At 41.8% G+C, this 25772-nt stretch overlaps 1 protein-coding gene across 7 annotated transcripts in view; it reads right to left on the minus strand.

Annotated features, from left to right (window-relative positions):
- SMAD2 (SMAD family member 2) overlaps positions 1-23473 on the minus strand; it is an 83306-nt gene extending 59833 nt beyond the window's left edge. For 2 of the 7 annotated variants that reach the window (XM_047826911.1, XM_047826905.1), the window contains exons 1-3: positions 23333-23473; positions 22919-23004; positions 356-644 (exon numbers count right to left, since the gene is read on the minus strand). In XM_047826911.1, the coding sequence (XP_047682867.1) occupies positions 356-591 (236 nt within the window). In that variant the 5' untranslated portion in view covers positions 592-644; positions 22919-23004; positions 23333-23473. Of the gene's footprint in view, positions 1-355; positions 645-6127; positions 6148-22918; positions 23131-23277 lie in introns of those variants that run through there. The other 5 variants (XM_047826907.1, XM_047826908.1, XM_047826909.1 and 2 more) reach the window with 5 other exon arrangements.
- Positions 23474-25772: the final 2299 nt, after the last annotated feature.

The following is a 25772-nucleotide window of genomic DNA, read 5'->3' on the forward strand; positions in this document are numbered from 1 at the left end:
GCGCCAGTGAGAGAAAAAGCTTTCTGACTCTTTATTCAAACGTCATGCAATCAGACACGAGGCTAAGCTACAGTGAAGCATTTAGGCAATGAACGCAGTGAAGACTGAAACACTACAACTAAGTATTTTATTTTGCTTGGTCAAACCTCATTGTTCAAGAAAAGGATCTGTAAAATAAACCAGTCTTAACTAGTCACACAAAACTGAAACGACAGGTTAAAGATAGCTGTCATCTTTTAATAAAATCACGATTTACAGGGGACTTGAAGGTAACAAAATCTCAGTGACGTTCCTTCGGATTCCTCTAAGCAATTTAACAGTGTGACCATCGAACTTCTGCTCTAACGACACTTACCTTGGTATGGTAACACATTTAGTATTACAATTTTGAGTGGTGATGGCTTTCTCAAGCTCATCTAATCGTCCTGTTTTCTTTAGCTTCTTCACCAAACTTTTAACCGCTTTCTCACACCACTTTTCTTCTTGTCCGTTCTGCTCTCCTCCACCCGCTCCTCCAGAGCCACCGGCCGATTTCTTCCATCCCAGCAGTCTCTTCACGACTGGCGGAGTGAAGGGCAAGATGGACGACATGCTCTTACCAAAGGCCGCAACCCACACTGAGAAAAGACGCTTCTCTATCTAACCTAGAAGAGATACGGAAAGGATGGTTTAGAGGCTAACTTCAAACTCCAGTAATAACTTCAATGTTGTATCTAAAGCGAACGTGAAAAGGAGGCAGGAAATCAAATCAGGAACTTCCGGAAGTGATCTTTTTCTCCTACGAAAAGGTCTTTACTACTTTAAAGGAACGGTAGAAACAAACTTAAAAAACAAAACGTCATAGTATCATAAAGTAAAACCTAAAGTTGTAAGAAGGGAAAAGGCATCAAGTGTGAAGTAAACCAACAAGAATTAGAAAATAAAGGTAAACAAACAGAGTCTGTGAAGACAAGGTCTGGTTCACTTTTACCATCCCCTAAGAAGACTTTCAATTAGGCCTCTTTGTAAAAATATTTTTTCATTTTTGTCTAAGTAACAATATGCATCGTGACTAAAGTCAAATACATTTCCTCTTCTCACACTGAGGTACAATTCCTCAAATCTTTACCCTTTATTCTTGCTATTTATATCTCAAGTAACAGGCTCATGATGGTATCCCCTGAAACATCCAGGGTAGTATTATCTACCGATTACGGAACGTGAGGATTTACACCACAACCACTCACTTTCCTCCAGCCTTAACAATTATCTCCCAAAGGAGTTTAGCACCTGATGAGACCGGTAGTAAACTACTATAGAACCATGTTTCCCTTTTTGTACAACTCTTTCTTATCTCAGTTTGTCATGTGCTTAGTTTTTCTCTGCACCTACCATAAATTCTCCCCACACTCCTCATAAGCCCCATAATTAAATTTTAATGCGGATGACTTTAATCTCAAAATAAGAGACAAGATCATTTACCACTTGAGGACAGAACTGGAGACTTGGGACTTGAGAAGAATGAAGATTTAGAAACGTAGCTCTAAGAAACATCTACAGAAAACCAGCGAGAATGATGGCGGCACACTTGATCAGGTATTTGCCAGGCTACACAGTAAAAAGTATTCCTTCGGAGGAGCCCCACTTCTAATCAGGATGAAGAAATGACAATAGACGATCATTTTCACCTTAACTAGCAAAACAAGCCAGATAAAAGCTATAAAATCATGGTTTTTCTGAACCTGTCAAAGCTCAGGATGCAAAAAAAAAAAAAAAAAAAAAAGTTCCACCTAAGTGGAACTAAATTCCAGAAAGTGTTGAGCCGTGAAAGAGAGCCCTCCCCCCCCCCCCCATGGTTTCCTTCCTGGTGGAGTGGCTAAGGAGGAATCATCCCACCACAGAGGAGGGTAAGGAGAAACCAACTTACCCTTTCATAAATTTTAACAGCAACATGTGTGCTGACAAGATCTAGAAAAATTCCAAGGATTTCACAGAGCAAACCTGTACCACCCAGCCACTCACTCCCACTGGGCCCCACTGCAGGCTTGCCAAATTATGCTGAAGGCTGGGAGACGGGCCTGGAAAGCTGAGAGATACCCTCAAATGCAAGTAATCTGTCCTCTGACAAGGAGGGGGAAAGAATGGACAGAAAGGAGAGAAATCAACCCCAGAGATTTCAGCCGTTCAGCTGCCAAGGGCCGAGGTGAGACAGGAGAGCTAAGACCAAAACTTCCACCCAGATACTCTGGACACTGAACTACCAAGGGAAGGACTGCTAAAAGAAATGGTGTTACTAGCACGGAGATACCTCGCCACGCACAAAAGCCTGGGGCAGGACGAGAGCAAAAAGAACTGCAGAATGACTAAGGGACAGACAATTGGGCTGTAAAGCAGAGAAATCACCCAAGGTTCAAGAAAGCTGAAGGCTCATATATAAAGCACAAAGAGATAACTGAAATCACACTCAGACAACAAATCTTGCAGAAGGTCAAGTCTCAATCTGCTCTCAAAACACTGGAACTAACAAACTAAAGTTGCAAAAAACCCTGAACTAGCCCGACAACACAGCTTATGGATTTAACCTGTCTATTAAACTAACATGAGAAATAACAGGCAGTTTTCTGGAAGTAAAGAGTATTTACTTCAATCCGTACTGTTTTTGCATAAATATTCAGCTTTCAGTAAAAAATTACAAGATACAGGGGTGCCTGGGTGGCCCAGTCGGCTCTTAGCCTCAGTGGCTAAGTGTCCGGCTCTTGACTTCAGCTCAGGTCATGATCTTGCAGCTGTGGTAGGGAGCCCCACATCAGGCTCCACGCTGACAGTGCAGAGTCTGCTTGGGATTCTCTCTCCCCCTCTCCCTCTGCCCCTCCCCTGCTCCCACACACTAGCTCGCTCTCTCTCTCAAAAATAAACTTAAAAAAAAAATTAGAAGATCCAGGGAATAGCAAACCACAGGCAAAAGATGAATTTATTAATATAATCAGATTAGACAGGGCCCAGATGTTAGAATTATCAAACAGACTAAAATGGCTATGACAAAAACACTAAAGAAACGGGGAACTTCATTACAGAACTAAAGCTAGAAAAGAAACAATCACAGGGAAATGTTAGAAATGAAAACTATAGTAACAGAAATTAAATATTCCTTTAGATGAATTTAATAAAAGACAGTAACGAACAGTGAACTTGAAAACAGGCCAAACAGTACCCAAATTGAAAATCAAAAAGGGAAAAAAAAAAAAAAAAAAGCAAAACCCTGAATATCTGAGACCAAATATCTATTAACTGGAGTTTAACTGGAGTCCCAGAAGGAGATGAAAGAGAAAATGGGACAGAAAAAAAATACATGAAGAGATAATGGTCAAGAACTTATTGGAAATGATGGCAGATATCAACCCATAAGTGCAAAGGAAACAGTCACAGTCAATGGGCGGAATGTTAAAGACAGAAGACAAAGGCTGAGTGTCAGCTAGGATGACAGTGAAAACTTCACTGAAGATCCAGACAGAAGGGGAACCTGCACTCATTCATAAGCTTTTCTCCAAGGGCTTCAACTGAGATCTCCTGAAAAAGACTCGCATGGGGCGAAAGATGGGAGAGAGCTCTTCCGCCTTGGCAGCATCTCAAATGAAACAAAAGCCTTCAACTAGGAGGACAGAATCAGGAAAACCTCCCACGCCTAGGGCCCAGGGAAAGAGCGTGCCTCAAGGGGAAGAGCAGAGCAAAAGCCACGTACTACTGGGGGACGGGGCAGAACCTGCTTGCCCACCTGCTACACACACACCAGCCTTTCCCCCTGTAACGATAACCACAGTCTAGTGCTACAAGAAGGCAGGAAACACTGTCACCACCAGTCCCGGACAAGGATACACTGATGCTGAGAAATAAGGAGAAGAAAAAGCTATCGGACACTGGCACAGGAGCAAGAAACTGGCCTGGGACTCAAGAACCTGAACTAACACAAAGCAAAGGTCTGCTGTTCCTAGATGGGAAATCTGTAACAAGTATCAGCAAGTCACGTTCAGTTATACATACAGAAAAGGTAACACATCATTACAATGCAGGGTTTACCGCACGGAGCAAAACTGGCTCAACGGTAAAATAATAAACAAATAAATAAAGCACCTCATTTATCATAATAAAAAAGAAAAACTTTACGATTCTCTTAACTGATGCAGAAAAAAAGAAAGCATTTGGTATGTTAATTTAATATCCATCCGCAATTAAAAAGTTTCAGCAAACTGGAAACAGAAAAGAGGAAGAAGTTCTTTATTCTGAAAAAGGACATCCATGAAAAACCTAGAGTTAGCAACATATGTAATGATGAAACATTAAATCTCTTTTCCTTATGACTGGAAATAAGACAAGGACGTCCACTGTTGCCACTTCTATTTAATAAAGCCCTGGATGTTCTCGCCAGCCAAGTAGGGCAAGAGACAAAAATAAATAAAATAAAATAAAATAAAATAAAATAAAATAAAATAAAATAAAATAAAGTAAAATAAAATAAAATAAAATAAAATAAAATAAAATAAAAGACTGGAAAGAAAGAAGCATATTCTCTGGTGATATGACTGTCTCCATGGAAAACTGCATGGAATCTGCATGGTGGTAAGGTTGCTGTGATAAAGGTATACATTTGCTAAAAAAAAAGAAATATAATTCTCAAAAAAGGACTTTGGATTCTCAAAAGACCATTCTCAAAATGGTCTTCCAACTGAAGACACTTGGGCCTTGGGACAGTTTGCTAGAAAATAACGGTCACAACCTAATAAATAATCCTACTCATTCCCTCAAAGGGGAAGAACAATTAATGAGGTTAAGGTCCCCAGCCCCAATTCAGGACACTGTCCTAAGGGTCTCCCAGAAGAGCCAATACCGTATGCCAAATTTCATAAATTTATCCGGCCAATGGGTACATTTCTTTAGGGACATCTCCTGGAACCATGTAACAGTGCTGTCCTGGCACTCTTGAAAGTCCAGCTGTGGTTTAGACACTAAAAATGTGAAGGGAGCCAATAAGCAGGATTCTGTGACTTTCTTTAGCAATACAGCAGACATGGCGAGAAGGTGAGGTTTGCCCAGAGCTAGGGATTTGTAAGGTAAGTAAAGAACAGCGAGAACTTGAGTAGCACGGTTAAGCTGTCTACAGTGGTTGACTCTATACACTACCCATAAATAAGCACGCCAGTACACAAAACTACAACTTGAAAAATAAAGCAAACACACAAAATTCCATCAAACACATGTAATAATCCACCGAAGCAGATGTTTGGGACTACCGGGCAGCCAAAGGTATACCTGCCTATCTGTGGCTTCTGCTGAATTCCTCCTCTGCCACAAAGCATGCTAAAGGGGAGCCAGCTGTGTAAACCTCAGGACCATGTGACATAGTCTTTTTGGAGCACAGAGAACATGCTGATTAATTCAACCTTCAGAAGGGAGAGGGATCACAAAAGGGACACCAGAGCAGAAGCCTAAGAGGAGAGAGAGAACATTAGGCAGAAAGTTCAGCATGTTTCCAAAGAGTTTCCAGGAGTTACAAAATCCGCAGGTATCGCTACAATATGGGGTAGAAGGAAACAATGTGGTAGGCATGCCGCAGGGGAGGGGAAGGCCAGCCCAGAGCACAGAGCCAAAGAGAGTCTCCTCCTTCAATTATTCCCAAGACAATTCACCACCCCGATGAGGACATTCCCCGGAAAAGGAGGACTCAGACAACTGCCACTAACCAACCAAACTGAAGAGCGTGTAGTGGCACACGAGTGGCTGTCTGGAACCCAGAAAGAGAAGCAAGTCTGAAGGCTACGGTTTACGGGGTCACTACTACACAGGCCTTAGTGTAAGTCACCGTGCCCCCCACGTGACCAGAAGGCAGCACCGAAGACCGCAGAGGCTCAGGAGAGGGTAGTCGGCACACAGACAAGAGTGTGCCCAAGCAAGGCAGACAACCGTCCCTGCTGAAAAAAGCAGATGCAGCCAGTCTCGAGGCTCGGTTTCTGAAGACTCTCCGGGTCCGTCCCAGCCCCACACCCATTTTACCCTTAGAACAAAACTCTGAGTTCCATGAGGGGGTCCCTGTTCCTTGCGAAAAACTGACAGAACAAAGAAAATATAACAAGAATTTGTCTGAAAGGATCTATACCTTTGGTTCAAGGTTAATCCACTTGAACTTGGTTAATCCACTTGTGAGAATTCAGCCTAAGAAAACGAATAAAAATTAAACTGTATCATCAGCAAAACTGAAAGGGATTCTCAGTGGTAGTAACAGGTAGTAACAGAAACCCTTCTGGGAGAAATGTTTCTGAGGTCAGATGTATTCTTGGGAATCTAAAAGTTTTCTGTGAAACCTTTCTAATTTTATTTCTTCATGGGAATAAATACCCGAAAAGTTTAAGCCTATTCTGGGTCATCTGTGAGACCTCATGGCCTAGTAGAACCACACAATCTCCGAGTCCCATGTCTTAGAAAAACAGTTATGAGCACTTTGGAACAATGTAACCACCGAACGTTAACAGCCTTCAGTCGTCATGTCTTTGTAACCAGGGCTGGCTGACACCTGGCTAATTATCTCCAGAGAATTTTTAAAGTATTCGGTAAAATATTTTTCAGGAATGCTGATAATACATTTCAACCGGTTGCACGTTTTAAATAGCTAAGATATATTTAGCCAACAGTCTTGAAATGAAATGTTAATGGACTGAATTTAGGTTTTTACAAGGTATCCATGTCAATATGCTCCAAGTTGAAGACAAAATGGAATAAGAAAACTAGATTTATGATCAAGTTATTGAAAAATGAGTCATTTACGGAATATACAGATTTCCTTCCATAGTGTGGCAGCAAGCTCTGTACTGAAATTAGATTTTTTTTTCAACATCTGCAAGAAGTGAAAAACAAGTTCAGATACTAATTCTGTCCCTAATTCCAGCAATAAATGAGACTTACAAAGCAGGATTCATTACAACAGGAAGGCTTTATCTGTACAGCTCAATAAGAAACCTTATCAAGTGATAGATCAGTAAAACTAGGATTCGAAGATTACTCACTGGAAAGTTTCAGTTAAGTAAAAGGTCTGATTATCCTGAACTCAAAAATAAAGCCTTCAAGTTATTAATCACTGTATAACATAGTTTTACAAATAGGACTCTCTACGTATTTTATTAAACTATAGTTCATTTCTTTGAGCCTTCAACGCTGCTCTTTGCTTATTGTTTTTATTCTGATATAAACCTGATCACTTAATATCGATTTAAAAAAAACCTCCAAATCCTGAGAATGTTTTCTCATCTTCCTATACTGTCTTCTAGAGTACACAAATTTTTACTTTAGACTCTTTTAGGACACACTTTGCTTCTTTCTAAAGAAATTCCTTTCTGCCCCCAAGCACCTAGTGCTTACTCTATGACACAACAGGTTAGTCTCAGAATCAGGTAATTAAGCATTAACTCAATTCTAAGCATCCTACCATTACTCACGAATGAAGAATCTGAGGCGTGAAGGCCCCTGATGTAACGATATCCCTCCCTAGATAATTCTTGTGGATGTTTTAGTACTGCTTTTCACATTTAAGTTTCCAACATACCAAGAATTTGCTTTTGGTTAAGGCGTGAGATAATGACCAAACATCTCCTGTAGGACAGCCTACTTTATCAGGGCCATTAGTTTATCTTTCCTTTAATAATCCACGTGGCTCTTGTCACAAAGCAAATCCCTAGAAACCAACATCTGACTGCAGGCTTTGTATTCTATTTATTGTACTTGTTCACACCTACACCAGAATCCCAATGTTTTACTTCCTACGGCTCTCTAGGAAGCTGATCATCTGCAGGGTGAGTCCCTCTCTCCTCGTTTTTCAAACGTATGTTAGTTATCTTTAAAGTCCCACAGGATTGAGATTACATCACTTTGTGGAGAACCAACAGGTCTATAATATTGAGTATCCCTATTTATGCAAATGAGCTATTTCTATTTATTTTGAACCTATGATCCATCAGTAAGTTGCAGAATTTTCTCCGGAAAGGTCTCACACATCTTGTTTAATTTGTTTATTCTTCCAAGTACTTGGGTTTCATTGTGAATGGGTGTCTTATCTAAAAAATTAGATATTTCAGTCATACCAAAAAAAATATGGAAACACCCTTGGGCCTCCCACCCAGCTCTGTCAACTCTTAGCATTCTGGGGTATTCTGACCAGATAGAAGAAATAAGACATGATAGATGGATAGAGCTCAAATCCCCCTAGCTACCCCTTTCCACTTCCATTCCCCTCCTCCTCGCTTCTCAGAGATCATCGTCATCCTGATTTTCCCCTGTTGTCACTTAAATGGTTTGGGTACATACTGTACCCCTAAATTCTTGCACATTTTATAAATTTCTATGACACGTTAATACCGCTCATGTCACTTTGCTTTTTGCACTATTACTATCCACATTGATACATATATAATCCTGAACTCTAGCTGATTCATTTCAGCTGTCATAGAGCATGCCACTGTGTCACTATTACAGCTCCCTGTCCATTCTCCTTTTGATTCCTATTTAGATCGTTTCCAATTCTCCACTCTTACAAGCTGCCAGGAGTAGTCTGTGTACCTTCTTACACGTATGTGAGAGCTGTTCAGGGGCAGAAACTTTCAAACTTCTTGATCAAAAGAGCACACCTGCAGTGGGAAATACATCAGTCTCTCTCAATTAAAACAGACATTTTACTGTATGTCACCCTCTGCTATTTCTCTAAATTGAGTGTCGTGAACCACTGGTGAACGTGAAATCAATTTGGCTGGTTCTGAAAAATTCCTTTTAAAAAGCAAAAGAAAAAACAGACAAAAATTAAGTATAAAAAGTAGAGACAATAAAATAGAAAACAGTACATTTAATTATTTTTAAATTTTAATTGTTTTTATCACACGTAAGATACATTTTCCAAGAGTGTCTGTGAAAAACATACGAAAGCCACTGCCTTGGGACATATGCCGAGGAGCTGAAAGGCTGCAGAGTAGGCCATGCACACAGACTCTACGAATACTGTCAACATGGTTCTAGCAACTGTCACTCCCACCAGGGAAGTAGGAGTTCCTCTTTAGCCCCACGTCACCAACATTTGACATTATTTAGTCCCTTGGAACTTTTGCCAAAAGGATGGGTGTGACACGGAGGGTTGCTAATGTTTTGCACTTCCCTGACTACTAAGTCGTCTCAGGATATTTTCATGTTTATTGACTTTTCAGGATTCAATTCCTTTGAATCATTTGTTCATACTCACCACCTTTTTCTTAAATCACGGGATTGATTTATAGATTCTGGATAATAACCTTTTGTTAATTACACTTGCCACATCTCTTCACCCAGCAAGTGACTTTTGGTGGCTTTTTACACTAAGATTTCACTTTAATGTGCTCAAATTTAATCAATATTTTAAATATTACATATAAATGGGTATCCTTTTTTTTTTTTAATGAAGTGGCTTTTTTTTTTTTTTTTTTTAACGTTTGAGAGAAAGAGAGAGAGAGAGCACGAAAGCGAGCGAGCAGCAGAGGGACAGAGAGCAAGGGAAACACAGAATCCGAAGCAGGCTCCAGGCTCTGAGCTGTCTGTGAGCAGAGCTCAACGTGGGACTTGAAATCATGAAACACGAGATCATGACCTGAGCTGAAGTCGGATGCTCAACAAACTGAGCCACACAGGTGCCCCTACGTGGGTATCTTCTTAAAAATCCCTCCATATGTTGTCATCTTTTAAAAGTCATAAAGTCTCAAGTTTTGCTTTGTCTATTTTGGTGTATGCTGTGAGGTAGGGATCTTTCCCTCCCCAACAAAGATAACCAAGTATACGAGTACTATATATTGAATCTTCCTTAGCAGTTACAATGCTACTTGTGTTTCTGGGTCCTTTTCTTTTTTTCCCCATTAATCTAGATTTAAGGCAAATACCATCATGTCTTAACTACTAAAGTGAAAGTATATTTCTTGATATTGGAGAAAGTGACTTCTTTCACCTCCTGGGATTTTAATTGGAATGACACCAAATATACGAGAAAGAAAACTGACATATATAATAGTGTCTTCCATTCATAAACACAAGTATATACATCTCCCTATAATTATATGAGCCTTAAAATTTTCTCCATTAAGGTCCCACACATTTTGGCTTTATTTTTTCCTAGGTATTTTACAGTTTGTGTTGCCATTTTAAATGGTGACTTTTAAAAATTTAAATTGTCGCTGGTATACAGAAATGCATGGTACTTATGTATTGGCTTTAAAAATCAACTTTATTGAGGCTTAATTTGCATACAATGAAATGCACAGATGCTAAATGTATAGTTTGAGGAGTTCTGACAAATATATACATCCACATAACCAGCATCCTAATCAAGATATAGAACCATTTCCACCATCTCATCAAGTTTTCTTGTGTCCCTTTTCGATTTACCCTCCTCACCCGTTACTGATCTGATTTCTATCAAAGTAATTGTGCCGGTTCTAGAAATTCATATAATTGGAATCATGTCATATGTACACTTCTGTTGTTTTTTTTTAACCAACACCCTTTGCTCAAATTAAGCAAGTTCTCTTATACTCCTAGTTTTCTAAGAATCAGTACAGAATTTAATCATATGCTATTTTCCCCTTCACCCATCAAGATTATCATTTGGCTTTTTTCCTTTGATGTGATTTCATTTATGGGTTTTCTTACGTTTAATCATCTTTACATTCCTGTGACACACCCTGACTAGCTATGGTTTTTTGTTTTAAGCAAATACTAATATTTTACCTAAAATTTTTATTGCCATGTTCATTAGTGAGATGTGGCCTATTCATTTCCCTTTGCCTAGTACATTCGTCCCATCGGGGGTATCTAGATTGCAGGAGCCTAACAAAATCATGTTTTCTGTTATTTCCTATAACATTTCGTGTAAGACTGAAATCATGGATTCTTCGTATGTTCTATACAACTTGCCCATCTGGGGTTTTCACTTGGGGTTTGGTTTCTTGGTTTTGGGTTTTTATTTAATTTTATTTTGGTGTAGGTAGTTATCTAAGTTTTTAAATTATAATCTAGTCAAGTTTCTTATTCTTAAGCCAATTTTAGTAATTTATTTTACAAGAAATTGTGCATTCTGTTTTCAAATTTAAAGGCAAAAAGCTGTTCACCGTGTTCTCAGCTTTAAAAATCTCAATTTGTCTGTAGTCATATCCCCTTTTGATTTCTAATGCATTTGTGCCTTTTTTTCCTCCTCTATCAATCTTGGCAAACGTAGTCTTTTCAACTTGGCACCTTTGGTTCAGTCGATCCGATTATAACTTTTTTTTTTCATTAATGTTTCTCAACTTTATTTCCTTCCTTTTCCTAACTCATCACATTGTACAGTTAACGCATTAGTCTTTAGTTCTTTAGTAACAAACATTTCCTTGTGAATGTGATTAGTGTCCTTATAAAATAAACCCTAGGGGGGGAAAAAAACAAAAACCCTAGGAATCCCCTTGTTCCCTTCCACCAGATGAGGGTACAGCAAAGACAGCGGTCTAAGAAGTAGGAAGCAGGTCCCCACCAGACACCAAATCTGCTGGTGCCCTGAACTCGGACTTCAAGCCTCCAGATCTGTGAGAAATAAATTTGTTTTTATAAGCCACCCAAGTCTATAGAATTGTTACAGCAGACCAAAATGGATTCAGACATAAATTCTAACGCCTAGTGTATATTTTTTATTCCTTTACTTTGAAACTATGTCATCATACTTTTAGTTGTGTCTACTAATAAAAAGCATTTGAGGTGTTTTTTTTGTTTGTTTGTTTTTTTTAAGTTGCCACTGTCCTTTAACCAGCAAGCTTTATTAAAATACCTGGGCCAATTTTCTATCATCTTATTTTGTGTTTTGTAATTCTTCTGCATCTTCTTTGCTTTTTCCTCCTTTTTTGCCTTCTGTTGGAATGATCAAATTTCTTCATTTCCACTCCCTCATCTTCATTTGGAGTTATACATTCAATTCCAATTCTTTTGGGGGGGGAGAGGTGGGGAGGTACCCTTAAAAATTTTTTTAATGGAAAACTTTCATCAGTAGGTTGCAGGTGAAAACACAGCTTACTACAAAACCATAATAAAGGAATTAGAAAAAGACAATCTCATGCAAACAGAGAAGGGTAAAAAAGAAAGCAAGTAAAATTTTGATAACTGGAAAATGAATGGATGAACAGATCAGAGACTACTAACTCTACTAACTCTAAGCGAGGTATGGGGAAACATCCTGATTTTCACAGCAGAATCCTCAAAGGGTTAAGTAAAAGACAGCACTAGTCACAGCAAAAATTGAGGGCTCTGAGAGGGGAGATGAAAAAGGCAGGATTGGGTGAGAGATATCTGAGAAGCAATTAGATCCTGAGATCTGCTCTCCAACTCTATCTATGTCACTAAGTACCTGTTCCTGTTCCTCTCCCTCTCTAGAAGACTAAATGTTTATTCTCAGCAGAAAGTAAAACAGTCTCACTGGACTAGGAGATGGCCTGGGGATCACCGGGAAAAGAGAGGGAGTAAATGAACGCGAGTACACTGCATGCTGAACGCAGACTCCCAATCCCTTCCTCCACTGGGTTCTGGCTCCCAAAATACTAGCAGCCAGACCTTTACCATTTAGTCAGATCAAGACTCTGGGGTGCCTGACCCAACCGAGGAGAAAAGACGTACAGATACTAATACTGAGAGTTTACCAACAAACAGCCCACACAGATTACTCTACACTGAAACTGAAAGGAGACAAGCCTCACCCACAGGCTCAGTTTTCAATCGGCTTTTTGGACCCCTACCTTCGTAATCAAGGACGACTCTCATTATCTGAGGAAAAAATGGCCCAAACCTGAAAAACGCAACTCAAGAAATTTGAGGCCATACAGAGAGAAGAAATCATTGTAAAAATCATCAACATAGCTAGAGAAATGAGGGAAGACAAGAGCAACCCTGAAGCAAGTGCAGCATGCTTTATAAAACAAACATTAAAAAAATTAAAGAGCTTTGGATAGCTTGAGAGTTCTTGATAGCAGAAAGGGCAGACATCAATAGAAGGGTTGGAAAGGTAGAGGAAATCCAGAAAGTACAACAGTAGGATGAAAAACAGTAGAAAAAGTGAAGAGGACTGAAGGACTTAATTCAGGAGGTCCAATGTCCAAAGAGGACTTCAGAAAGACATTAGAGATAACAGCGGGGCAGGGGTCAATCAAAGAAATCAAGAAATATTCCCTGAACCGAAAGACCTAAAGGGCCAATCAAAACCTCAGGACAATAGAAAAGAACACACCCACATACATCCAGGTTGGTGGCTGTGAAACTTCAGAATGCTAATGACAAAGAAAAGTCTGAAGTCTCCTGGCAGAAACAACAAGTTATTTTAAAAAGAATCACAATAGCTTTGGTTTTTCTCAAGAGTAACAGTGTAAGTGAGATCAACAGAGCAATGCCTTCATAATTCGGGGCAGGGGGACTACTTCCAACCGAGAATTCTATTACCCAACCAGGGTAGAATAAAGGTATTTTCGACATGTAACATCTCCAGATATTTACCCAACACATTCTCTCTCAAGGAAAGTCTTGACAGACATGTTTCATTAAAAGGAAGGAGAGCCAAAAGAATAAGGGATCTAACAAAGAAAAAAGGTGAAGGAACCTCGTAAGATGACCAAGAATGAAGAGGGATCCCAGGATGACTGCTGTGTCCTAGGTATACAGGCAACCAATGCAAACTGGAGCAAGTTCAAAAATATACAGCCAAGAATAATGCCAGGCTTCTCTCCAAAGTGCACAAACATCATAAAAGTCAATGGAAGCGTTGTGATGAGCCCCACAATGGTCATCGTAAATGATTAAGAGTAAATGACACAGTAAAGAACCACCCGATACCTCTCTTTTAACCACCACCTTAGCAAGAGATTTCTGCTCCCACAGACTACAATGCAAAAGAAGAAAAAAACTGCCTGAGAAATTCTCACGTATTCATACATGTCTGTATACACGTGCAATTTCTTTAGACCAGGGCTGCCCAACAGAAGTAGGATGCCATCCACACGTAATTGTAAATTTTCTACCAGCCACATTAAAAAACTAAAGTAAAAATATAAAATTAATCATTTAAATAATTTAATAATTTAATCCCACTATATCCAAAATTACTATTTCAATGCACAATCAGTACTAAAAAATAAAATACTTTACATTCTATTTTTTGTTCTAAATGTTATAAATCTCCTGTGTATTTTCCACTTGCTGCCCATCTCAGTTCTGACTCGCTATATTCCAAGTGCTCGGTGGCCACATGTTGGGACACAGCAGCTCTAGAATGATACACCAGAAAGAAGCTCATAACAGTGGTTCCCTTTCTGGAAAGTAGAACTGGGGAGTAGGAGGCGGGAGTTTTCAGGGAGACTTACTTTTCATTATTTACTATTTTGTTCCTTTTGAATTTTGCACCATATTCATGTACTACCTACTCAAAAACATGAATAAAGTCCATTCCATAGAATAAATACATAAACGTAGGTATCCTCTGACCTGCTTCTAGAAACCTACCTCATGTATGTGTAAAATGATGAATAAACTAAGTTTATTTGTTGCGACACTGTTTTTAATACCCTGAGACTGGAAATAACCTAAATGTCCGTCAACAGAAGACTGGTCAAATACATTACAGCACCCATACAAAATAATACTCTGAAACCAAAGTAAATGGGTACTCATTATGTACTGACATGGAATAATCTATAAGATGATTATATAAAATACGTGACCCTTTGTCCTAAAAAGTAATATATGCACAAAGTTGCTCATATATATGGACAGAATTACTGGAACATTACACAAAAACCTAGTAACGTTACTAGCCTTTGGAAAGGCAACTGGGTGGCAAGGGACAGGCTCGGAAAGAGACTTTTCACCATATATCCTTTTGTACCTTTTGAGTTTTGAACGGTAATAATGTATTACCTATCTTAAAAGCCCCTCATTCTACATCTAGCTGGTATCTTTTTATTTACCATGTTTGGTCTTCATGTGATATGTAAGTTCATCCATAAAGACTAGTGTTTTTCTAGTTTCTTCATAGACAGCTTTGAGGCTTGTTTTTCCCAGAGGCCAGATACTTGAATGATACTGAAGTAGTTTTTATACATACACACACACTTAGCACATAGTTCCCAGAGTCATATCATTACAACTTCATCCCTAGCAACTGGATTCGTTAGTAAAGTCCCCAAAGTCAGCTTTTCCTGAACACTGACTGATTTCCAAGTTTCTGGTACCTGGAAGCATCTCTCTCCCTCTCCTCCCTTCCTTTCCCCCTCCCTCTCTAGATCAACTATATACATAAGAGAAAAAATTTATATAACCAAGGAAAACTCTTACATCTTATTCAACATTTATAGCAGGTGGAATGGGCCTAATCTGTGTCTGCTTTGGCATGCCTGTGTGATTTTAAGAAATCTAAGTAAAGAAGAGTTTAGTCAATAATGACAAACACTGGAAAAAGGAGCATGATAACTAAAAAAGACTGCTAAACTTGGCTGTTTAGAATTCACTGGTAACTTCTGAAAGGGAGGTAGGAAGCGAATATGAAAGAGTGGCAAAAACGTTTCCAAGGTTCAAGTGTAGAACAAAGGAAGTGATTAAATATAGAAAGCAAATGTAGGTTTCAAATATCTTCAAATTACAAATACAAAATATTCCCCAAATACCTATATGAATTTTTATTTCAAAAGAAAGCTAGATTTTTCAACAGAAAATACTTCAAATGTAATAGTGCTGTCTCAAACACCTAAGGTCCTTCCAGAAAGAGTACAAAATCACCATAAGATTTTTGGCAATCCTGTTCAAACATGTGCTACACAGGTAGACAAAAACAAAAAACAACTAATGACCTGAATTTTGACAATGGTTTTAGTCAAAGAAATGAGGATAAAAAAAGTATTAAAAAATACATATAAAGATAGACAACAACTCACTGAAAAACAGATTTCTCGATTCTCACTGTAACTATGCTCTTTTCCAAAGTTGTAAGCCAGAAAGGAAAGACCCTGCCATTGGAAACATAAGGTGGCCCCACTAGAGAACGATGGGTGTCTTTTAAATGAAAGCAAATAGAAAACATTCATGTGTTCAATTTTATGGACTGTTAAAACCTAAAGTGAGAGCATGAATTTAACCCTGAAAGCAGGTCATTGGCTCAGTGAAAGGCCACATTACATACGGACTGCTGTGTAAAGAGACTACCTATTCTTGGAGTTCTATTCCTTTCTCCTTGAAAGAGTTGTATGGAATCTTTATGTCTGTAAGCAGCTTGTAAACATAAAATTACATGCTGGTTTATCATTCCCAGATTAAAAAAAAAAAAAAAAATATATATATATATATATATATACACACACACACACACACACATATATATATATATACACACACACACACACACACATATACCCAACTATTAGGAGACCACACTGGCCCAGACTCAAATCGGCATGACGATTCAGTACTCCAAATGCCCTTCCAACTCCCAGAGTCTTGACCTGCTGAAGCAGCCGCTTACAGTCCTCAGGGTGTGCAAGTGCAATCAAAGCAAAGTCTAGAGTAGGCTTGTTCAACAAAACTTTCTATTAAAATTAAATTTAACATTTATTTCCTCAGTTACTGCAGTCACAGTTCAAGTGCTAAGCAGCCACCTGTGGCTAGTGTCTACCATATTAGTTCGGGTCTACAGCCAAGGTTTTTCTCCGCGATCTGTCAGTCCTCAGGGGGAGCTTCAAAGGTTTCCCACGGGAGAGGACAACTGAGCAGGCAGGACTTCTGCAACCGCCCATCCCCCTTACATTTTGAGATTCTGCATAATGTTTTGTACATTCTGGGTGCTGCTGTGTGCATACAGGGGTGGGTGTGTGGGTGTGTGTGTGTGTGTGTGTGTGCGCACGCGCGTGTGCACGTGTTAAGTCTGAAAACTACTGGCTTAGAGCAGAAATGACGTACAAACCTCAGACCAAAGCTGAACCCTCTGATACTTAAAACAGTTTATAAATAAAAGTTTAAATGGCCAGTTTACATGAACTACTGCCTAACCACCTGTCTGTGAAGTAAAAGGCTGGTCTAAGCATGGAAAATTTGCATTCACTGCCACAGATAGAACATCTCTAGTCAACAAAAAAGTTTCCATAGGTCATTCAAATCAAGGGAGAAAGCTCACGGCCCTGCTTCCATTGTAGCATTTATCAGGAGTTTATTCTGTGAATTTTGCAAATCAGATTCACCGCCCCATATTTTGTAAAGAAGCATGAGATTAAAACAGAGCATTTCCTTAATATTCACAAAAGTTTAACCATTATCTTTTTTTTTTTTTTAACATTTATTTATTTTTGAGAGACAGAGAGAGACAGAGTATGAGCAGAGGAGGGGCAGAGAGAGAGGGAGACACAGAATCTGAAGCAGGCTACAGGCTCCGAGCTGTCAGCACAGAGCCCAACGCGGGGCCCGAACTCACAGACTGCGAGATTATGACCTGAGCCGAAGGAGGACGCTCAACTGACTGAGCCACCCAGGAGCCCCTAACCATTATCTCTTTCTAGAATTTTTGGAAGAGCTGAAGCAGCATACGAAAATGCACTTTACCTTGGACACAGGCAAATTACAAGATCACAGATTTCCCATGTTACTTGCTCAGATGGCATCTTTTTTGAATCAAGGTAACGAACTTGATGGACTTCCAATGGCTCCCCCAAGATTATTCTTCCTTACCAACTGAACACATTAAGCCTGAAACTATGCCCTCCCCCAAAATGGAAGGGAGTTAGGAGGAAGACACCAGATTTAAGGAAATGCAGGTTTTCAGACGCAAACTGGGCACATGTACTGAACAGATAGCAACTAAAGTCTACACTTACTTTCCGCTGCTCTCATCCTCAGGCCAAAGTAATTCCAGATTTTGAAAAATTACAGGACTAAAAAAAAAAAAAAAAAAAAAAAAAAAAGACAAAAAAAAAAGAAAGAAAAAGAAAAATCACAGGACTACCTAGAAGAATTAGTGACCATTTCATATTACAATGAAATAAACTCACAAATTTTAATGGGATTAAAGTCACTCACTAGGATCTCTGTTTTCTTAAGAGCCCATACTAAAGAGATCTAAATTACCAGGCACCAGCCCTACTACTGTGGCTCAGTTACATCTAAGAGGAATGTACACCCTGTGTACTCTAGAATGTAAGTCACAGAATTAGCTTAATATTTCTGGCTATCTGGCCAAATCAAAGGCAGTGTCTAAATCCATCTAGCTTGGCAAAATTATATTCTCCCCACATGAAATTACAGAAACTGAAGCGGAGGGCTATCCTTGACATGACTAGCTAGAATCAGCACTGAAATATGCCCTAATTGAATATATCGTAATTATAACAATCTGGAATAATGATCAAAATTGATCAGAGACAAGCCATAAGCCTCAAACTCATTTTTAAATGAGTAAGATTGAATTACTTGTGTACTACTGGAAAAAAAAAATGGCTAAGGCGATGTGTTACAAGGTCACCAATTAGCATTTAACGGAGTAGATTTAGAAAGTAACTCTTCCTGGGTAGGAAGGAGAATAATCAAAAAAAAAAAAAAAATTATTAAGGCTAAATACTGGGTCAAAGTCACACATAAGAGGCAAGAAGCCCTCAACAGACAGGCTAGCCAACTGTCCATACTTATTCAGTCCTCGAAATCTCCAGCACACTCTATCTTGAAGCCTGCGTGAAATGTTTTAGCTGACACCCCTGCAGACTGACAAGGAATGACCTACTCCAAAAAAAGGGGGTGGCATGGGGTGCTACAGCACTTAGATCACCTTTCTTTACTACTGGCCTAGCATGAAAGGCTTCTCAGTCACGAACAGTGGCGCTCTAAATAGCAAAACAAATGAAAAACATCTTGCTCATAGTAGGTCCTGTGGATCTTTCACAAAACAAGTCGTTCTATATGGCACAATGTTCTACCCCTTTAAGAACATTTGCTAATCACCCCAAATGACAATCTAAAGCATATTATGTAGATTACTGCACTCTTAAAAAGATTTTCCCAAACATGGCTTAAGCTAATTGATGAACATTCATTACTACGCTTTCAGGTCTGGTCCTGCACTGAATGGTCCCAGACATGCTAGTTAGGCTCTGAATATTTGTTTTGTGTCCTGTAGATTATCTCTATTATCCTCACCAGGCTGTTATCTGTTTTTTTTCTTTCGAGACACACAGAGGCTGAAACAGTTCCCCATCCTCCTACCCCACCCACCCCCCTCCACTCCTCTTAACCTCCCACATTACTCACAATCTACTTGTTTCTAATCTACTGTGGGTTTAGAAGCTAGATAACTTTGTTAGAAACACCTGAAATAAATGCCAACAGGTTCCGATTAAGGGTCTCGATGGCTCTCCTATCACTAGAACTTTAGTTTAAAAAGAACTGCTGAAAGCTACAGCCAGAAGACATGGCGCCTGGGTGGCTCAGCTGGTTAAGGGCCCAACTCTTGATCTCGGCTCACTAAGGTCATGATCTCCGGGTTCATGAGTTCAAGTCCCATGTCGGGCTCTGCACTGATAGGGTGGAGCCTGCTTGGAAGTCTTTCTCTCTGCCCCTACCCAACTCGTGCTTCCGCTCTCACTCTCTCAAAATAAACTCAAGAAAAAAAAAAAGAAAAGAAAAAAGAAAGCTACAAGAGAGCAACAGATCACCTGGGAGGACCCTATGTCTGAGGCAATGTTCTAGGTACTTCAACCACAATCATTTAATCCTCGTAATAACCTGAAGAGGCAGGTATCCTTACAACCATTTTCAGCCAGAAAAACAAGGCTCAGGAGTTAAGCAATTTGCCCAACATAGTAACCGAGAAACCAACTATTAGCCTGTCTCTCTGATGCCACAACCCATGGCCGTCCTACTACATGAGATTGTAGCCCAATCCTTATTCTCGATGTCGGTCATTGTCTTTGCACTTTATTTCCAATTCGTTCACTGGAATGTGTCTGATGCAGGTTTGCTTTCTTTCTCCAGCCACTTTCTATAACTAAAGGGCAATGGATAGTCAAACTAAGGCCGAAGGAAGTTTAGCTCTACAAGTGTTCACCTGTTCAGCAACAAATGTGTTTCTGAAACACTGGCCACATCCTCAGTTGTATAGATAGTGAAAAACTGATGACAAGCTCCTCCCCAAACTACAGACTGTTCCCAGTGACACTATGAGTTAACACTTGTCTTCCCTGGTAATGTCCTCTACGGTAAAGTATGCAACGCAAGCATACTTTAGAAACTGGCTCAGTAACATATCGCAAGCTCCCTCAATTTGTCCAATAAAGTGATTTCCTTACTCTGAAGACTGGAGGACAAGGCAGGAGATAGAAGGAGTTTCTACTTTTCTAATTCCATTAAGGAACAGGGGTATACTTGTTCCCTGTTAGATACTTTATTGCCGAGTCCAGGGCCTGACACACAGCAAAGCCTATTTTACTTGTTGAATAAATGCTACTTGTTCAATAAATACAAGTTATTTGTTGAATAAATGTATAACCTCTCCTGAATGGGTTTTGAAATCTTTGGATTTCTCACTTCTGACATACCCTTGCAATACTTAGTGGAAAACAGCTTTCATCTCACAAAAACTAAAAGCTTAACAACGGTTCCTCTCCTCCCATCAGAAGACAAGGGATCTGAAAGACATGCCCCTCTCCACCCTCTAAAAATGACTCTCGTCCCAAGAACATGAATGAGCCCCCATCTGCCGGACTGCGCCAAATACAGCTTTCATAAGCATTACAAAAACACCTGTATAAAAAAAAGCTGCTCTAAAACAAGGCCTTTGGAGTCCTAAAGTACAAAACCAATAGAATAAGGAGAGCGTTCAGGCATTTATAAGAGCCAAAACTGAAAATATCACCTAAATACAAAAACTTAATAAATGGCTCTTTGATCAGCAGGCTATGCAGCCACATATCTCCCCTCAACATGAATATTATAACAATATGATTCTAATATTTACAATATGAAAATGAAAAGGGGACCTTTTGCCATCTTGAAATAGAAATAACCTTTGTTCCTATTAAAGAGTGACTGCTGAAATATACAAAACCAACCCCAAATTCCTACTTAGTTAAAACACATACCAGGCCTGACAAGCCACAAACAACAGGAAATTACCCCTCATGGTTTCTTACAGGACTATTATTACACGAACCTTACAGATTGTGTAGATTTGATCACTTTCGGCTAGGCACAGGTAAGTTACAACCATGAAAAAGCAAACTTTTGCTGAACACCTACAATGTAAAAGCACTTTAGAAGACACAACTACAACGCATAAAAGCAAAGCTCTGAGAGCAATTTCTTACTAAACAAGCCCAGAAATGGATATTTCCAATCACATTGATTAAAACTTGCCAATGAACTACTTTAAACTCAATTTTAACATTAACAGTACTAAGTGAGCACTTAGACTCAACATATTCTTATTTATTACCACGACTAATTTTATGGCAAAAATTAAGGAACTTTAAAAACAAAAATCAGTGTTACTTTTCTAATTTAATATAAATGTTTGCTAAATAAACTTCTGGTTGAGAAAATTCCTCCAATATCCTGTATGGTTTTTTTAAAGCAAATGAGAAAAATCCTCAAACTAGAATACATTTATGAAATCTATTTTACATGATGTCTCCCATCTCTGTTATATCTGCTTCACATATTTATGTATTTACATTAAAACTCCTCAAACTTCATTTAACTACTTAACTTACACTTCTATCTAAAGAAAACGTTTAAAGGGGGTCAAAACTAGAAAAGCAAATGTATTTTCAGAGTAATAGCAAATTAATTATTTTATGTGGCTCAAGGAAAAACATCCTTACGATCAGTGATACAGGTTCAATTCATATAAAACCAGGAAAAAAATGAAAAGGAACAAAGATTACAGAATTATGAAGAATTCTATAAATTAATTCAAATTTCAAGGAGCACTTTTGAAAGATGTAATTACTCCCAAGTTTGTGAGACCACTTATTTATCCATTAACAGTTACTTTACATGTGTTACTTCAGAAATTGAAAACAACCAAATTTAGGACACTCCAAACTGTAACAAACAAGACACGATTTTGATGGAAAAATGCTTCCAAACTCGTTTTACCTGGAGATGCTTTTCTAATTAAAGGTTTAATTGACAAGAAACCGGTAGTATTTAACTTTTAAGGGGTCAAGAGGAAGGAACAACAAAACCAACCTAGGTATTGTTTTCCTTTTGTTTGGGATCAAAAGGAAACCATAACCACAAAAAGGTTAAGTAAAAGCCCAAAGTACCCAACCCAAGGACAGTATCCCCCAAGAGAAAACAGAGTTGCAATTTGTAAACCAAGTTTGAAATACGCGAATCAATTAGCGTGTTTTCCTAAAGGCGTGTGATAAAAACTAATGGGCTCCGCTCGCAGAGCAACTTTCACAAGTGAATGCAGAAGGATCTCGGCAGAGTATCAGCCGTGTGCGTGCTTGTGAGAGTACACACAAGCAATTCAGAACCCCGGGACTATAATGGTTAACAAAGGTTACGGGGCGAGGGGGGCGGGGGGGGGAGGAAAGTGGAAGCGAAGTATCGCACGCTCCTAACACGGCTTGCCAACAACTCCCGAAACGAGAGCTCCGTCCCTCCGGCTTTGAAAATCAGAACCACAAACTACCAAGCGCGTTCGCGGCGGAGGGGACGGGCCCCGGCCGGCCCCAGCTCCCGGAGGAGCAGCTCGGGCGCCGACCCCTTCCCCTCCGGGCCGTCCGGCCCCGCCACACCCCGGCCCCCAGCCCCCGCGGCCATGTGACGCGGCGAGCCTCGCCGACCCGAGCCCGACACAAACACACCCCTAGCCCCGAGGGCCCGCCGGGCGCCGCCGCTTTACCTGCGCGCCGAGGCTCCGGGTCCCGCCCCGTCAGAGCCGGGGGTCCGGGACCTTTTGTTCCTTCCTCTTCCGAATGGGATGAGGGGCTGGCGGGGAGAGGGGAAGGGGCGATTGGAGGCGGAACTGAAAACACTCTCGCGGCCGCCCGGCCCGCCCCGCCCCCCAGCCACTGCCCGGCCCGCGGCCCGGCGCGCGGGGAGGGGGCGCGGGCTCGGCCACCGCCCGCCGGAGGGAGGGGGTGGGGACGCGCGTCCCGCCGCCGCCGCCCCTCCTCCCCTCAGGCGCGCGCCCGCCCGCATCCCCCACCCCTCGGGCCGCCCGGACGGCCGGGCCCTCCCCCGCCGCTCCCGCCGGCCCACCTCCGCTTCCGCCCTGCGCCCTCCGCCGCCGGCCGCAGCGGCGCGGCGCACCCACCTCCGGGCGGCTCGCTCGGCGCTCGCTGGCTGCTGGCTGGGAGCTGCTCCGCCGCCGCCGCGGCCGCGCGGTAGACCCGCCTCCCACCCCGGGCCGCGAGCCCCGCCGATTCGCCGGCGCAGCCCCGGGGCTGGCACCCTGCCGCCCGCTGATTGGCGCCCCCGGCCGCCCGTTAGGGCGCGAGGCACGCCGGCCGAGCGCAGCGCTCGGCGCGCACGGAAGACGGGGTGAGCGGAGGAGGGAAGGAAGGAGGCCGAGCACCCGGGAAGGGTCGGGGCGCGAGCGGGGTTCGGAGAGTCGCGGGCCACTACCTCCCCACCTTCTTTCCCTTTGGCCGCCCCGCCCTCCCGGCCGGACCGGCGGCGCGCGCAGCCAATCAGCGCGCGCGGTGCTCGGGGTGTGAGCCGCGCGTCGGGGGCCTCGAATCGGAAGGGAGACGTCGCTCGCTGATTGGTCCCGCCTCCCCCGTAGAGCGTGAGGCGAGGCGCGGCCGGGCGGGAGGGCTGCCGGGCGGCCGAGGATGAGGCGGAGTGGGACGCCCGCGGTTTCGGTTGACTACGTCTAGGGCGCGCTCCCACGAGGCTCTGGGAAGAGAAGGGGAAGGGGAGAGATGAGCAGGGGAAGGGAAGGCACGGAACCCGCCGAGCTGCCGACCACCCCTCACTCATCGCCTGGGCCCGGGGCCCCTCCCCGGTCTCCTGCCAGCGCCATTGGGTGGGGCCTGTGGGGGCCGCCGCCTAGTCCACCTTCCGTACTCAAGCCGGGAGTGGACACGTGCTCATCTTTTGAGGGGGCCCGGGGTCCGCCTCGGGGACAGGACGAGTTGGGGCAGAAAACGGGTCCGCAGAAACCCGAGGACCCGACCCACCCTGGGCCCGCCCAGAGGCGAATGAGTGGGCGGGGCCCTCGTGGTGGTAAACGGGGCGGGGTCCGAGATGTAAATAAGCCCAAGGAGGGGATTTTTGCGGGCTTTAGGAGCCAGGGTAAGGGATGCCAGGTATTTAGGTAGAACCGGAATCTTGGTTCTGTCTTCGTTAAAAATGGTGCTAGTCATGCATGCTCTGAAAGATCCTTGCGAAGTCTAAAAGATAAGCGCTTAGCACGATGCTCCCTAATTGCTGGGTTATCTTCCCTTCCTCTTCAATTATCCACTGATGAGGCGATGTTCTTAGGCCCCAACTTCGCACATGTGCGATACAAGACCCTAAGCTTCTGGCTGTCCAAGGCTGGTGGGCGGGTGTCCGCACTTCAGTAATCTTGTCGCTTGTACCCTACGGACACCCAAGCCTATGCTGAAACATTGAACCCAGCTGATCACATCAAGTATTTATTAAGCACCTACTACGTTTGGCGGGGAGCACCACAGAACCAAAGACGAAAAGGAACAGGTCTTACACGGGTAGTTGGTGCCAGAGCAAGACCGGAACTCGGTTTTCTTGGTTCCATGGCCCGCACTCATCCCCCTCCATCCTTACTTTGTGGCTTCAACGGGGAGCGCAAGACAAACGAGGAAAGAGACACTTGGTAGTGCACATCTGTTTTCTAACAGGCCAGGTGACCATTTCCAACAGCAAGAGTTTTGAAGCATACTCTTTCTTTTCAGAAATGAAAGCTTCCCTGAAGAGCGTGCCTTCCAATGGACTTGGAGAGATAGTTGGCCATTCTCTGTGTCCTGCAGGTTTTCCAGACAATCAAGATGTTCATTTCTACCACCTCCTCCAATATGGAAGCCCTGGAGTTAAGCAAATTGTAGTTTTGAATGCTGCTGTGTTCCCAGTCTGTGAGCTTTGACAAGTGGAATTCACCTGCAATGATGGTTCTTTAAAAATAGTTACGTGATGGGGCGCTTGGGTGGCTTGGTCAGTTAAGCGTCCGACTTCGGCTCAGGTCATGATCTCACGGTCTGTGAGTTCGAGCCCCGCGTCGGGCTCTGTGCTGACAGCTCAGAGCCTGGAGCCTGTTTCGGATTCTGTGTCTCCCTCTCTCTCTGCCCCTCCCCTGTTCATGCTCTCTGTCTCAAAAATAAACGTTAAAAAAATTTTTTTTAAATAAAAATAGTTACATGGTGATTCAATAAAATAAATATGACCATGAAGAGCATAGGGCTTTGAAGTGGAAGGAAAGTCAATGGTCGTTATCATTTCTTCCTTTCTGTTGCCTTCATGCGTTTGTGCTAAGATGAACGTACTCGGCAGAAATTCTTCACAAGTTTACCTCCAGGGTGGATTCTACCATTGTCAGTTTAGAGACAGCTATATTCACCCCTTTTAAAAATTAGCTTGTGAAGGAGACCCGGGAAGCCAATTGGTGGAGCTGTTCCACCTCCTAAGATTTCTATTTCCACTTCCCAGAGACATCAGGGAGGATAGTCTAGGGCAAAGGCTGTTCCATTTAGAAGTAGGAAGGCTGTTTTTGATTTTTGGTTCTTCTTCCTGCTAAC

This window comes from Prionailurus viverrinus, chromosome D3, assembly GCF_022837055.1.
Source record: "Prionailurus viverrinus isolate Anna chromosome D3, UM_Priviv_1.0, whole genome shotgun sequence".
In the NCBI taxonomy this organism is placed as follows: Eukaryota; Metazoa; Chordata; class Mammalia; order Carnivora; family Felidae; genus Prionailurus; species Prionailurus viverrinus.